Here is a 13,939-nt window from a genome sequence, read left to right on the forward strand (position 1 = left end):
GGTGAGGAAGCACATTCATCTTAACCACAGCTATCCGTCCCCACCACGATAATCATAAACCATGCCATCGCGAATGTGCCGGAAAATGGGAAGATAATTCACCATATAGAGCCTAGTCAAATTGGTAAGAATGTGAATGCCCAGATATCTAATCCCCTGTGAAGCCCAACGGAAAGGAAAGAGGTCCCCTGTATCCTAGTTATGTCCAAATCACTCAAGGTCAAGTTCATAATTTCTGTTTTATCCAAGTTTATCTTAAACCCAGATATTCTACCATATTCCTCAAAAATCTGAAATAAGATCGGAATGGATACCTCCGGCTCACCTACATATAATAGAATATCATCCGCGAATAACACAACTCTATGGTCCACTCCCCCCATCAAGATCCCAGACAACAAAGGATGATTACGAATACAAATAGCCAATGGTTCCACCGATACAGCAAACAAAAGTGGTGATAATAATAACTTTATTCTTTTATACCGCCATAACCAAAAGATCTAGGCGGTTTACACTAAAAAGAGGTGGACAATCAGTGAATACAGTAAAAAATGCAAATATTTGTAAAATAGAATTTCAATAATAAAACTCACTAAGTAATAAACTCATCGAACAATTAATTAATTTCCGATAACATAGCTTGCTGAATACATATACCTAAGCAAGATTGTTGTCTACCAGCTTGAAATGCTACGGTCCTATCTAAGAAGGTCTTATATCTACACCCATTAATTTTTGGATAAGCAAATAAGCAGAAGTTTCTAGTTTCTCTTGATGGTCTATGCAACACAAAATGAGGAAAAAGAATCCCGATATCAGCTTAAAGCAGATACAGGAAAATTTGAATAGTACTCTTGCCTCCAAAGGCAGCCAATGAAGTAAACGATAATATGGACTTTTAAACCAAAAATCAATCGAACAGCTATATTCTGAATTATCCTGACACGTCCCTCTCGCAATGGGGAAGAACTTCGTATAGGACTGGTTAATCCAAAGGCAAGTTTCTCTATATTGTAAACCACTTCTCTTTATTGTAAACCGCCTAGAAGTCGCAAGATAGTTGGCGGTATATAAAATAAAGTTATTATTATTATTATTATTCGTAAAAAGCCTGCACCCAACGACTGAATGCCCCCTCTAATCCCATACGCCCCATGACCTTCCAGAGAAAGCCCCAGAGAACCCTTTCGAAGGTCTTCTCGGCGACAATCGCCATCAAAACAGCCCCATCAGGTATTTTATGAGCTTTCCACAGGAGATGCAAGGTGCGTCGAATGTTATCGCTCACTTCCCGTCTTTGGATGAACCCAGACTGATCCAAATGGATCAAAGTCAGGAGTACCTGTCCCAGCCAAAGTGCCAATACCTTCATCAAGATCTTAGCGTCCAAATTCAAGAGGGATATTGGTTGATAAGATCCATATTGCTGGGGGTCTCTCCCCGGTTTCAATAGTACCGCCACCCCAGCCTCTCCCATTGATCTCTGAAAAACACCTCCCTGCGGCACCCCATTAGCAACCTGCACCAGAAGAGGCCCCAATTGGTCCAAAAACTGTTTATAAAACTGGTTAGTATAACCATCCAAGCCGGGAGATTTTCCATTTTTTTAATACTTTAATCACTCCAAGGACCTCAAGCAAATTAATGGGCTCATGCAATGTCTCGCGATCCCTGTCTGACAGCTCTGGAATGGGCAAAGCAGCCATGATTCGTTTGTACTCTATCGAGTCCACCAGATCCTGTACCCCATATAGCTGTTTTATAATAAGTCAAAAATGCCTGTCGAATACCCGGATTCGAAACTTGTACCTCCCCCCGATCATCTCTGACCCGAGCAATAGTAGCCTTCAGCTGCTTAATTCGTATATATCTAGCCAATTGAGAACTAGTTTTATTACTATGTTCATAAATCTGTATTTTAAAACGCTCTTGAATTCGTTCTGTCTCCTCCACCTAATATTGATAAATTTCATCTCTCACTCTTTGCAATTGAGCCAAGATCAAGGGGTCCGGGTTAAATTTATGAGAGCTCTCCAGCCTAATCAATTGTTCTCATAACCTCAGATAATTTTGAGTTCTCTGCCGCTTGTATCTAGCTCCCCATTGAATAAGTACCCCCCTAACCACCGCCTTCAGGGCATCCCACAAAGTCGCATCAAGAGTCTTCCCCATTGTCATTCAATTCCAAATAATTCCGAATAGTCTTTTCCACTGCAGCCACCACCTGAGGAGAGCTCAGTAGCATTTCATTAAGTCTCCAATAATGCCTACATCCTGGAGCAAAAATATCCCCGGCAAGACACCCATGCCGGGGCATGATCTGAAATGTGCATAGGCTCTATTTCAGCTCTTGCCAGCCCTTCCCACTGATTCCTATGGATCCATATGCCATCCAATCTAATGTATACCTGTTGAGAATGGGAATAAAAGGTATAATTCCTCTGGGACCCATGTAAAATACTTCAGTTATCAATCAATCTCAAGGAGAGCTCTCAGGGCTTTGCAAGGAATCTTGAGGGCACCCCTCCCGCCCCCAGAATGATCCAACTGTGGATCTGGAGGGACACTGAAATCCCCACCCAGATATATCGCTCCTTGCACAAACGTTCCCAGGTCCTCCTACAATCCCCTGAAAAAAGCAACCTGAGCTGTGTTTGGGCCATAAACATTTACTATGGAAATGGGGCTCCCCTGCAATGTTCCCCTCAATGCCAAACATCTCCCCAACTTATCCCGGTATACCTGAGTGACTTGCAATCCCAGCCCCTTTTATACCAAGATGACTAGTCCACCGGACCTTTTAGTGGACCCTTCCCCTTGATGTGTCCATACCATTTCAAATTGTGGCTTTTGTAGCAAGGCCGCATCCCTTGGTTTTAAATGCATCTCTTACAACAAACAAATATCCCACTTCATATGTTTTAACTCCCAAAACACCATACTCCGTTTCTTTGGACTATTTAACCCATTAACATTCCAAGAACCTAGAATCACCTTTGCTTCCCCTGTATGATCCTCCCCCCACCCCATCCTCTGCTGTCCCTGAAAACTGGCCCCCCCTGCCCCCCCACCCCCCTCCAAGAGTCTGATCCAGATGTACTCGGACCAGCCAATATAGGAAAAATGAAGTCAAATCGAAGAGGCTTATCGTTTCTCAGCCTCCTTCCCAAAGTACATCCAATACCCCAAGACCCTCAAAAAGAACATGCCCTTGATACCCATGTGTCCAAATCATTATCCCACATTAACCACATTTGCCAACCCAAAAACCCAGAGCAGAGCATCCCTCCTCCCCCAAAAAGACAGGAACCCAACAGAAGACAGAACTCAAAATAGGTATACATCTGCAAAGACACAGCGATACAAGTTATACCCAGCCCCAACCCGTCACTCATGCCATCCACCCAGTCCCCCTAGTACTCTGCCCTACATTCACTCTTCACCCTCTCAAATGCCCAACGTACCCACCACCACACAGCCACACCAGATTACCCTAAACTGCAAAAGAGCAATATCCTAAGAAGGACTAAAGAGTAAAAACAATAGGAATTCTGATGACAGCAATCCAATTCGAACTGCCCCAATGGGCCATTCTGTATCTAAACTGGAAACAGGGTGCTACTGTCTGACCTTCCCAGCTCCTGCTGCCGGAGAACACCGCAAATTCTGGTCAGGCACCACACCACAACCCAGATCTTTCATCGTCAGCCATGCTTCTGCCACCGTATCCACCTTTCGATTCTTCCCGTTGATGGTCATCAAAATCCCAAAAGGGAAAAGCCACTGGTATCGGTAGCCCTCAGAGCGCAGTACTTGGGTGACTTCCTTGAACGCTCTCTTCTTTTGAAGCGTAACAGATGCCAAATCTTGATAAACTCCGACTGAGATCTCTTGCCAGAGAAAAGTTGAATTGTGTCTCGCCGTCTGAAGAATCCGTTCTTTAAGAAGGTAGTCGCCAAAGCAGGCTATGATGTCTCGGTTGCCAACCACTCGAGCCAGTCCCAAGCTCCTATGAGCCCAATATAGAACCATGGATGAAGGTTCCACCCCAGCATCGGCACCCAGCAGCTGGCTACAGGTATGGCTGCACCACCTGCCTGGCATCTTTGAAGCGGTCTGTTTCAGGAAGATTATTTCTACGCGATCAATTCTCCAAATCCTCAACTTGACGCTTTAATTCCTCCAGTTGGGCCACTGCCAAATCTGCCACCTTCTTAGTCTCTGTTACTGTAGTCACCACGTGTTCTATCTTATCTTTGGAGGCCACCATTCGACCCCCCCCAAATTCACCAACCTCCACCCGGAGTTCTGCAAGCGCCACTTTTACATCCAACAGCACCCCCACCATTTCAGCTTTTAAGTCCCGAAACCATTTTTCCACTTGTCCTGCAACAAGCAGCTCACCCTCTGTAGAAGATGCTGTGGATGGGCCTGCCACAACCGCCGAAGAGTGCTGCGCCATCTTGGCCGCCCCCCCTACCCCCCCTCCCGTGAGCTGCTCACGTGCGATCTCGCTTTTACACTTGTGGTGGTGGTAAATTGGAACTTTTCAAGGTTCTTCTTGCTCGCCATTGGCATCCTGAAACCTTTTTGACTGGATGGTACTTGTGGATCTTCACAACGGTATCATGAGCTGCTTTTTTCATTGCAAATGTCCTTCACCTTTTTAACATAGAGATCATAAACTTTACTTCCTACACTTCTCCTTCAATTGAGGGAGAGGGGCAGGTTCTCTCGCCCTGTGGGCACAGTTGCAAGATTTCTCTCTCATAAGAAAAAGGGGAAGGCAGGGGAGATAATTGCTTATCTCTCACTATATAAGGGCAGGTTTTTGTCACCCTCAAGGGGGAAGGGGTAAAGGGGCAGATTATCTGAGGAGGGATTTCTCACCTTCTAAAGGAAGGGAGAGGGATGGGTGAGCGGGTAGATTTCTTCACCATGGAGGGAAGGATGAGGACAGGTTTCTTTCTATGCAGAGGATAGCAGGATTTGAGCTGAATTCCGTGTTGCTCTGAGTACTTCAATGATTTTAAATCAGTCTCTTTTTTCCAAATGACAGGTTCCCCCAATAACAAACCCATCAACGCTGTCATCATGACTGTTACAGGTATGTATGTGTACCAGGCAGCGGGCGGGTGAGGAGAGTGTCATTTCACAAAAGAACTTAGAAAGTTAGGAGTTGGGGATCATAAGAGCATAGACTTCTCATTTCAGTAAAGGAGGGATTGGGAGGCCTTTTTCTAAATCTGGGGTGTCCGACATCGGTCCTCGAGGACCACAATCCAGTCGGGTTTTCAGGATTTGTTTCCATTGAATGCAAATAGATCTCATAGAAACATAGAAGATGATGGCAGAAAAGGGCTACAGCCCATCAAGTCTGCCCACTCTGCTTACCCACCCCCTGTCTATGCCCTAATGACCCAATTTCCTTATCTTGACCCTCGTAGGGATCCCACATGGGTATCCCATTTATTCTCATGCATATTCATTTGGGAAATCCTGAAAACCCAACCCAGTGAGGGCCAAGGTTGGACACCCCTGTTCTAGATGGAAAGAATGTTGTTAAAACAAAAATGAATTTTGATTTTTTGTTATTGTCTGTTGTACATGAGATTTAAAGCATAAAACATCAGTGAGCAAAGAAGCAATCAGTGGAGAGTAGAGCTCTGCCGAATATTCCTAGACAGGAAGGAGCATTTGCTATGTTAAGGGAAATAGCGGAGATGGCATATAAGAGTAGACTACAGAAAGAGAACGAAGTTGGCATGAAATCATGCAACATGCAAATGACTGGGTAAGACGTTGGCGATTCCTACATTTTCTTTATCTTTGCCTAACCTGTTGGATGGGAGGATCTTCTAAGCAGTTGCATTGCTATTGCTTGTGCATTGTGTCTTAGTTGCACTGTCATTGGCTGGGGGGCCATCCATGCTATACCTGTTGTATGCTGTGCTGTGATGCCATAGCTTAACCCTGACCATCTCACTGTCACAGGATTTTTCATCGGTGGTCCCTCCAACATAATCAGCTCTGCAATTTCTGCAGATCTGGGACGGCAGGACATGATTAAAGACAGCAGTGAGGCCTTGGCGACAGTCACTGGTATTGTTGATGGCACAGGGAGCATCGGAGCTGCAGTGGGCCAGGTAAGGGAAGTGCTGGCTTTAGTGAGAGATGCTGCTTACAGTATCTAGAGTGGCATTATTCTGTTAAGAACTGATAAATGGTGTCCCCCACGCCCTTTCAGTCTCTCTCTGTCACTGTGTATTTAGCTTAACTGAGTTAGATTCAGGCAGAGCAGGTATTTTCCTGTCCTCAGAGGGCTTACAAGCTGCATTTAGAGGGAATGGAGGGCTGGGATTTGAACTCTTGTTTCATGAGATCTCAGCCTCAACCTGAGTTGCTCCTTCGTGTCTCTTTCTTCTTTGTCCACCTGCTAGGACCTTTTGTCCTTGTCCACAGCCTGACACACTTTCCAGCCCATTCTTTCTTTGTAGAAGCTGTTGAACTTTGGTCTTAGGCCCCAGGGGACAAAGGCCTGCTATACATCTGCTGAACAGGGTCAGATAGAACCTTTGCAAAGGCCCTTGAGAAGAAAGAATGGAGCTTTGAAAAGTGTAATGCGGACCTGCCCCTGAAGTGCTGCAGGCTACGCTTATGTTAAATTTGCACCCCATCTAAAGATCCAATAAAGCCCAAGATGGGTATGGATGCACTGGCACTATATTGGACAAGTCTTTCACAAGGTTTGCTGTTCTGAATCTCCTCTTTCTTTGCAGTTTTTGGTGTCTCTGATCCAGGACCAACTGGGCTGGATGTGGGTTTTCTACTTCTTCATTCTTATGGTAAGTACCTTCCCTTGTATTCAGAGAGCCTGTTGTTTCTTCTGCCCACCTTTCATCCCCATGCCCCAGGATTTCTGTTACCCTAATCTTTCATTCTGCAATTTCGAGATTCCCAGGTTTTCATCTGTTGCTGCTGTGTTTTACTTTAATATTGTAGCTATATTGCCATTCTCAATAAAACAGGCATGCCAAACAGCTCTGTGAGAGAATTCAGTGCGTGTTCTTGGGAAAAACTATGATTCCTTTAGTCATTGACATGCAAGACGAGAAGGGTTGTGTTTAAAAAAAAAAAATCATCTTTATGCCAAAATATTATTAAAATATAGACAATAAGGGCCTCTTTTACAAAGCCATTTAGCAAGGACTGCTGTGGTAATGACCCCGAAGTTCATAGGGATTGAAAGGGCCTTGGGGGCCTGTGATCAGGCCGAGCGGTCAGTACCCATCACTCCTCTATCCCCAGGCTCTTCTGGTCTTCCTTTTCTATCACCAGGCTCTGTTAAAACACAGCAACCCTCACACTCTGCTATTTATTCATTTCTAAAACATTTAGATTTCTCATTTTTCATTTAGATTACTGTAACTCTATATATAACGGAACAACTCAAAAAGAATTATGTTGTCTGCAACTCATTCAAAACACAGCAATCAAACTTATCTATAAGGTTGGGAAATATGATCATTTCACTCCTCTTCTGCGAGAAGCTCACTTGCTACCCATTACCCACCGTATCACCTATAAAACTTTAATGCTGGTCTACAAAATCAAACTTTCGCATCTCCCATCTTTTCTCAATAAACTCATCATCCCTTTTTGCCCTTCCTGGACTCTTAGATCGGCTGATCAGAATTTATTGACCATACTTTCCATCAAAGAATTCTATTACACTAGAAAAACTAATTTTTCCGTTGTAGTTCCAACTCTGCCTTGAAAATTCACTCGACAAATTCAAGATTAAACTAAAAACGTTTTTATTCCAAGATGCATACCATAGCATTTAAATATTTCTTCTCCAACATCTAGCAAACTAAATATGAACCGCTTTTAAGAAGGGATCCCCTTTTGATGTGTTATCCTCCCCTTCTCTTCCTCTCTTTTTAATTTGTTTTTTAATGATGTAATTCTTAACTTTCCCTTCCCCCTCAAGCTCATATTCGTATTTGTAATTTGTCCATTTAATGTTCACATTTCCCCTCCCCTTATAATAATTTATTTTAACCTTTCATTTTTAACATTGTAAACCAGCCAGGTGCTCGTCGATAGTCAGTATATTAAAATTAATAAACTTGAACTTGACCAGGTTCCTCCAGCTCTTCCTGGTCATCTCTGGGTCCTCCCTGACCATCATTGGCCCTCCAGATTTTCAGGTACCATTTACCAGTCTCTCTGCTGGTCCCTCCGCCAGTCACCTTTGGCCAATGTTCTTAGGGTCTATGGGCTGCTTCCTCTTGGGTCTTCTAGCAGCTTCCGGTATCATTTACCAGTCTCTCTGCCAGTCACCACCTATCCCGCCGGTCCTCTGCCAGTCACCAACAGCCTTAGACTCCCCCAGCTCTTCTAGCTGCTTGTGGGACCACTGCTGGTTCTCTCTTCCCCAGCCTCTTGGGTCTTCATGAGTCTCCTTGATGGTCACTCCAAGCTCTACCGGGCCCTCCAGCTACTCCTTCTTCCAGACCCTTCCTAGCCAATCAATTGTCTCTCTCTGATGGCTCTCCCTGAGGACTCCTTCCAATCCCTCAACTGCTCTCTGTAAGGACATTCCCAATCACTCCAAGCTCAGCTCTTCCAGGGAGCTAATACAGGGAGGGTTTCTCTCTCTCTCTCACCATGCCCCCCCCCCCTGGTCAGCATTGGACAGCTCTACTGTACTGGGCCTCCTGTCAGTACTGAAATTGAGAGCTTACCGGAAGGTCTTTTTAGCACTCTACTTCACTCAAGAGTGAGTGGATAGCTCCCAGGTGCCTTTGCAAGATCTATATGCAAATGAGCTCCATTTACCACTACTCAGGCTCCCTCTGCTGGCTTATGACAGGAACTTCCCACTAATATAATGGAAACCATTAGCAAAAACTCAAAAATGGACACACAATTCTGAATTTCTTTCTACATTAATTTACATTAAATCTTTAAATTATCATTTTATAGGGAATACTTAGTTTAAATTTTTTAGGGAACAAGCCTCAGACTTAGGAGTGCATTTTCCCATACTGGGACTTCAAGAGAAAAAGAAATAACTTATTCTCCTGCCTCCTTGTAACATCACTGGCTTGTTTCCCACCTCCTTACCAGTTGAATTAATCTTTAATAAACTGATGCTTTCAAAACTACCTCCATCTTATTGTGTAAATACTTATAAACTTATTAATTATCGTAACTACAGGACAGATGAAGAAAAGAATCAATGAAATGAAATATAAGGGAAAGACAGTTTTGAACAAGAATAATGAGAATGATTAGATGAATTGAGAATTACAAGGACTGGTTGGTTTTGAGTTTCGAAAACGGCATGCTGATTTTTCTGTAATATATGTGTACTCCACACTATAAGTGAACGCTTTCATATACTATAGTATTACTTAGTGAAGTATTTAAATAGTTTTTTTTTAATTAAAGTAACTTTATAAAGTAATTAATAAATTAATTAAGTTTATAAGTATTTACATAATAAGATGGAGGTAGTTTTGAAAGTGTCAGTTTATTAAAGATTAATTCAACTGGTAGGGAGGTTGGAAACAAGCCGGTTTTGTCAGCAGGAGACCTGAAGTCATGATGCTGTTATACAGATCCATGGTGAGGCCTCACTTGGAGTACTGTGTTCAGTTCTGGAGACCACACTACCGTAAGGACATGCTGAGGATCGAGTCGGTTCAGCGAATGGCCACCAGGATGGTCTTGGGGCTCAAGGATCTCACGTATGAAGAAAGACTAAAAAAATTGCAGCTGTACTCACTTGAGGAACGAAGAGAGAGGGGAGACATGATTGAAACGTTTAAGTACATCACGGGACATATCGAGTCGGAAGGTGACATCTTCTGTCTCATGGGACCCTCGACCACCAGAGGGCATCCGCTGAAAATCAGGGGAGGGAATTTTCATAGCAACTCCAGAAAGTACTTCTTCACCGAAAGAGTGGTGGATCATTGCAACAGACTCCCACTGCAGGTGATTGAGGCCAGCAGCGTGACGGATTTTAAGAGAAAATGGGATGCTCATGTTGGATCTTTAAGGAAGTGAATTCAGGGGGGCGGATACTTGGAATGGGCAGACTTGGTGGGCTATAGCCCTTTTCTGCCGCCATTTTCTATGTTTCTATGTTACAAGGAGGCAGGAGAATAAGTTATTTCTTTTTCTCTTGAAGAAGTCCTAGTATGGGAAAATGCACTCCTAAGTCTGAGGCTTGTTCTGTAAAAAATGTAAACTAAATATTCCCTATAAAATGATAATTTAAAGATTTAATTTAAATGAATGTGTAAAGAAATTCAGAATTGTGTGTCCATTTTTGAGTTTTGCTAATAGTTTCCATATGTTTGTTATAGGAACTTTACACTGTCATAGGGCCGTTGCTGCACAGCTTTGTAAATGGTGAGGGGGAGTAAGTATTGTAGGGCAAAAGAGTGAGAGACAGCCAGAACTGATGTGCAAGGTTGTCAGGTATTTTAATGAGTGCCACAGATGTGATCCTGAGCGTGTTTTGACCCTTCAGTAGGTCTCTTGTACTCTTGCTCTGCTTATAAGCTCTTCAGGATGACTCATGCCACACTTGATCCAGTTGTCCCTCCTGGGATGACCCATGCACTGCCCCTGCCTGACCACCGGTCCCACTTCTTATTTACATGTCAGTGATGTCCACCTCTTGGCAGCCAGAGGGACCCCAGCACCCCTCGGAGCATATTAGAGATACTCAGAACCCCTAGGTAGTGTTAGTGTGCTTGAGGGCTAAGCAGCAGGATCCGACAGGAAACCTGGCTTCAGAGAAAATGCCTCCAGGGTGTCCGTCACAAGTTCGGTAGGGTTTCTGAAATTGGGCAAAGAGAGAGCAGGGGTTGTCTATTAGGATTTTTGAACAGCTTTTACGAAGAGGTTGGCTGCCTATTGTGGTATCATTTGACTTGTTGTGACATTTTTCATATTTCTGTTATGATTGTTTTACCTCGTTAAATGTTCCTATTTCATGTTGGTCCTATTCTTCGGTTTAAGTTTGCTGTCTCCAGTTTACCTCATTATAGCTCGTTTTACTATTGTAATAAAACTGTACCTGCTGTTTGCTGCCTTGGGTGAATCTTTTCATAAATGTCCATATATTTGTAAATGGTTGGAAACTCATTCATAGCTTCAAAATTCCAGTCCCCCTCAGGGGAGTCTTCTAAGTAGTGTTTCGGGTTTTTTAAATGCTCTTTTCTTCCCCTTATGGCCATGTTATTGTACACTGCAAACTGATCTTTCCATATCAAGTGGTATTTTGCGTCTAAGGTGAAAAATTCAATTAATATAAAATTTATCTTCTCATAGTCCGTTTGTGGCGGAGCTGGGATTAGAACTCGTTAATGCCTGACATTAAGTACTGTCTCACTAACTTTCTGCTCCTTTTTTTTTTTTTTTCTTTCTCCACAGACAAGTCTGACCGTGGTATTCATTACTCCATTGCTGGTGCGAGAGATCAGTGCGTTAGTACAAGAGAGACGCTCCCGCATTCTGGCAGGGTGACTCCCCTCCGGCTTAAGCACCAGGGAAAAAAATTTCATATGGGCAGATTGGGAACTTGTATGACAGGACTGAACAGAAATGGAGACGTCAAAGTAATCCACCAGGAGGAAAAATGTCTCTCTTAGGCTTCAGTTTGCAAACTGATTGTAGTTCTCTGGTTTCATCTGACTCTCTCTCATGCTAGCCCCAAGTGGCAGCTGGACCTAGCTGGAGTGGCCAGTCTTTTTCTATTCCCTCTATCTCTTGAAGCAAAGCAGCAACAGTCTGTAGTCCAGTGGTGATCTAAAGGCCAGTCTTTGGCCAACAGTAAGAGCTGGCTTGTGGTTGAAACCCCCTAACAAGAATCCAACTTTGATTTCTTCCAAGCGCCGACAATTTTGAGATAAAACATAACCCCAGAGGAACTGCCCCAGCTCCCACCACAGTATGGTGTCATTGTCATTTAGGCTGCAGTGTGTGTACATGCTTGTGTATTCAAATACAAAAGCAAGAAAGGACTGTCCTCGAGGTCAGTCGTGGCAGGAAAATGACTAAAAGTTGTTAAAGTAGTATCTTTCTCAAAATATTACACAGCTGATAGTCCTCTTCCCAGCCATATAGCATAATGTGCAGTACAATTAATTGAATGCAAAACCAAACCTAGTAGATGGCATTCAGGGTACCTTCAGGTTCTGTCTAAATTTCCAAGTCATTCCCAATGCCAGATCAGGGGCTCAACATCTTCACAGTGAGGTTGGACTAAACCTGTTTGATTTTAGAGAATAAGGAAAACCCACCCCCACTTCGTCCACTAATATGAAGAAATTCATGATTCAGCTGACTTGATATGCCATGTCCAGGCCACTGGAGAGTCCCCCCCCCCCAAAAAAAAATAAATCAAAAAGCCTGTGAAATAAATCTAAATAGCCATCATACGGTGATGGAAAAATGATCTCATCAAATCATAGGATGCCAAGACTGCTTTTCGCTCACAGCTTAATAATGAATTAATTCATTCAAACAAAATTATTAAAAAGAACAGAGTTTTTGATAATTATATTTACAGTCCTTCAGAGTTCTTTAGAGCAAATATAAATTGAACACTACCGAGTTGTCACAATTCAATCTCATGATTATAAACACAAATCCAGGAAGCAGTTCAGCATACTGCTGTGTCTGCTTTAAGGCTCCTTAAAAGCACCCTCACCGGAGCTATAAATACAACCACAAACTGAAATGCATGAACAATCATGGGACTCACACTGACAAGCTGCAGAACACGCTTCTTAGTCTTTCTTTGTGAGTTTTGGGCGGGCTAACCAGGAAGTACTGTTTACTTGATTTATGGGTAATAAATCACATTTGCATAGATCGAATTGTGAATGGAGCTGATTTTGCATATGCCTGAGTGAGACTGAAATTTTGAGCAGACCCAATGCTTGATATGTGTGAATACTGGTCACAGAGACAGCAAGATGAGAAAGAAGGCAAGTGTTGAAACCTCCTGCGTGCATGTAAGAGGGCAGGGATTGAAGTTGGCTGTAAGCCTGCCCCTGTACCCGTTGTGCAGGCGAGCAGAGGGAGGGCCACACTTTTCATTTTACAAAAATCCCAGAGAAGAAGAAAAATGGGCAGATGATAGAAGGTAGAAATTTCAGAAGAAATAGTGCTCCGTTGGATAGACTCAAAAGCAGTGAAGGTAACAGAATTCAAATAAGTAGGAAACGCCAAGTTAGGTTCTTACATGCTTTCCCAATTTGTTTAAAGTCAATAAAACATGCATTCTTTAGCACTCTCCAGACCAGTAGAGGTTAACTTTACGATTGGGTATATATCTAATCATGACCAGCAGGTGGAGACTGAAAACAAAACTTTGGGACAGTATATCCTAGCCCCTCCTCTCTATTTCCCTCAGTCTTCTTTCAGTCTCCAGCAGGTGTTGAGTGATCTGTACCCATCTCCCTTGGTAGGGCTGTTGGAATTTGTTTAGAGGTTTATTGTCCCTGTTTTTAGCCGGACGGAGCTTGGACGGACTCTGTTTGGGGGTTCGTCCGACCTCGGGGGTGTCAAACCCGGCGGGTCACGAGCGGGGTCCCTCCCCCCACTTCCTCCACCTCCCCATATTTTTTTAGAGGAGCCTCAGCAGTAAGCCTTGCCCCCTAAATCAAGCAAGGCATATTGCTTCGAGAGCCTGTGGAGTCTGTTCTGTAAAAAAAAAAAAAAAAAAAAATCCTGAGGTAGTGCTGGTCTGGAGGGTTGTATCCCTTTAAGAAAACTGTATTTTACTGTATTTTTTCAACTAACCGGCACTTTTTTACAGCTAGGTCGCGTATGGAGCAATGAGCACTTCTAAAGGGAAAAAGTGCTCATTGTGCTCCAGACGCGAGGCACTCGCGGCCGGCCTGTG

At 43.4% G+C, this 13,939-nt stretch overlaps 1 protein-coding gene across 2 annotated transcripts in view; it reads left to right on the forward strand.

The window, feature by feature from the left end:
* Positions 1 to 12,903, forward strand: part of SLC37A3 (solute carrier family 37 member 3) — a 32,755-nt gene extending 19,852 nt beyond the window's left edge. For both annotated transcript variants that reach the window (XM_033952554.1, XM_033952555.1), the window contains 4 exons: positions 5,063 to 5,110; positions 5,998 to 6,149; positions 6,783 to 6,848; positions 11,461 to 12,903. In XM_033952554.1, coding sequence (XP_033808445.1) covers positions 5,063 to 5,110; positions 5,998 to 6,149; positions 6,783 to 6,848; positions 11,461 to 11,553 — 359 coding nt within the window. In that variant the 3' untranslated portion in view covers positions 11,554 to 12,903. The remainder of the gene's footprint in view (positions 1 to 5,062; positions 5,111 to 5,997; positions 6,150 to 6,782; positions 6,849 to 11,460) is intronic.
* Positions 12,904 to 13,939: the final 1,036 nt, after the last annotated feature.

This window comes from Geotrypetes seraphini, chromosome 7, assembly GCF_902459505.1.
Source record: "Geotrypetes seraphini chromosome 7, aGeoSer1.1, whole genome shotgun sequence".
Lineage (NCBI taxonomy): Eukaryota > Metazoa > Chordata > Amphibia > Gymnophiona > Dermophiidae > Geotrypetes > Geotrypetes seraphini.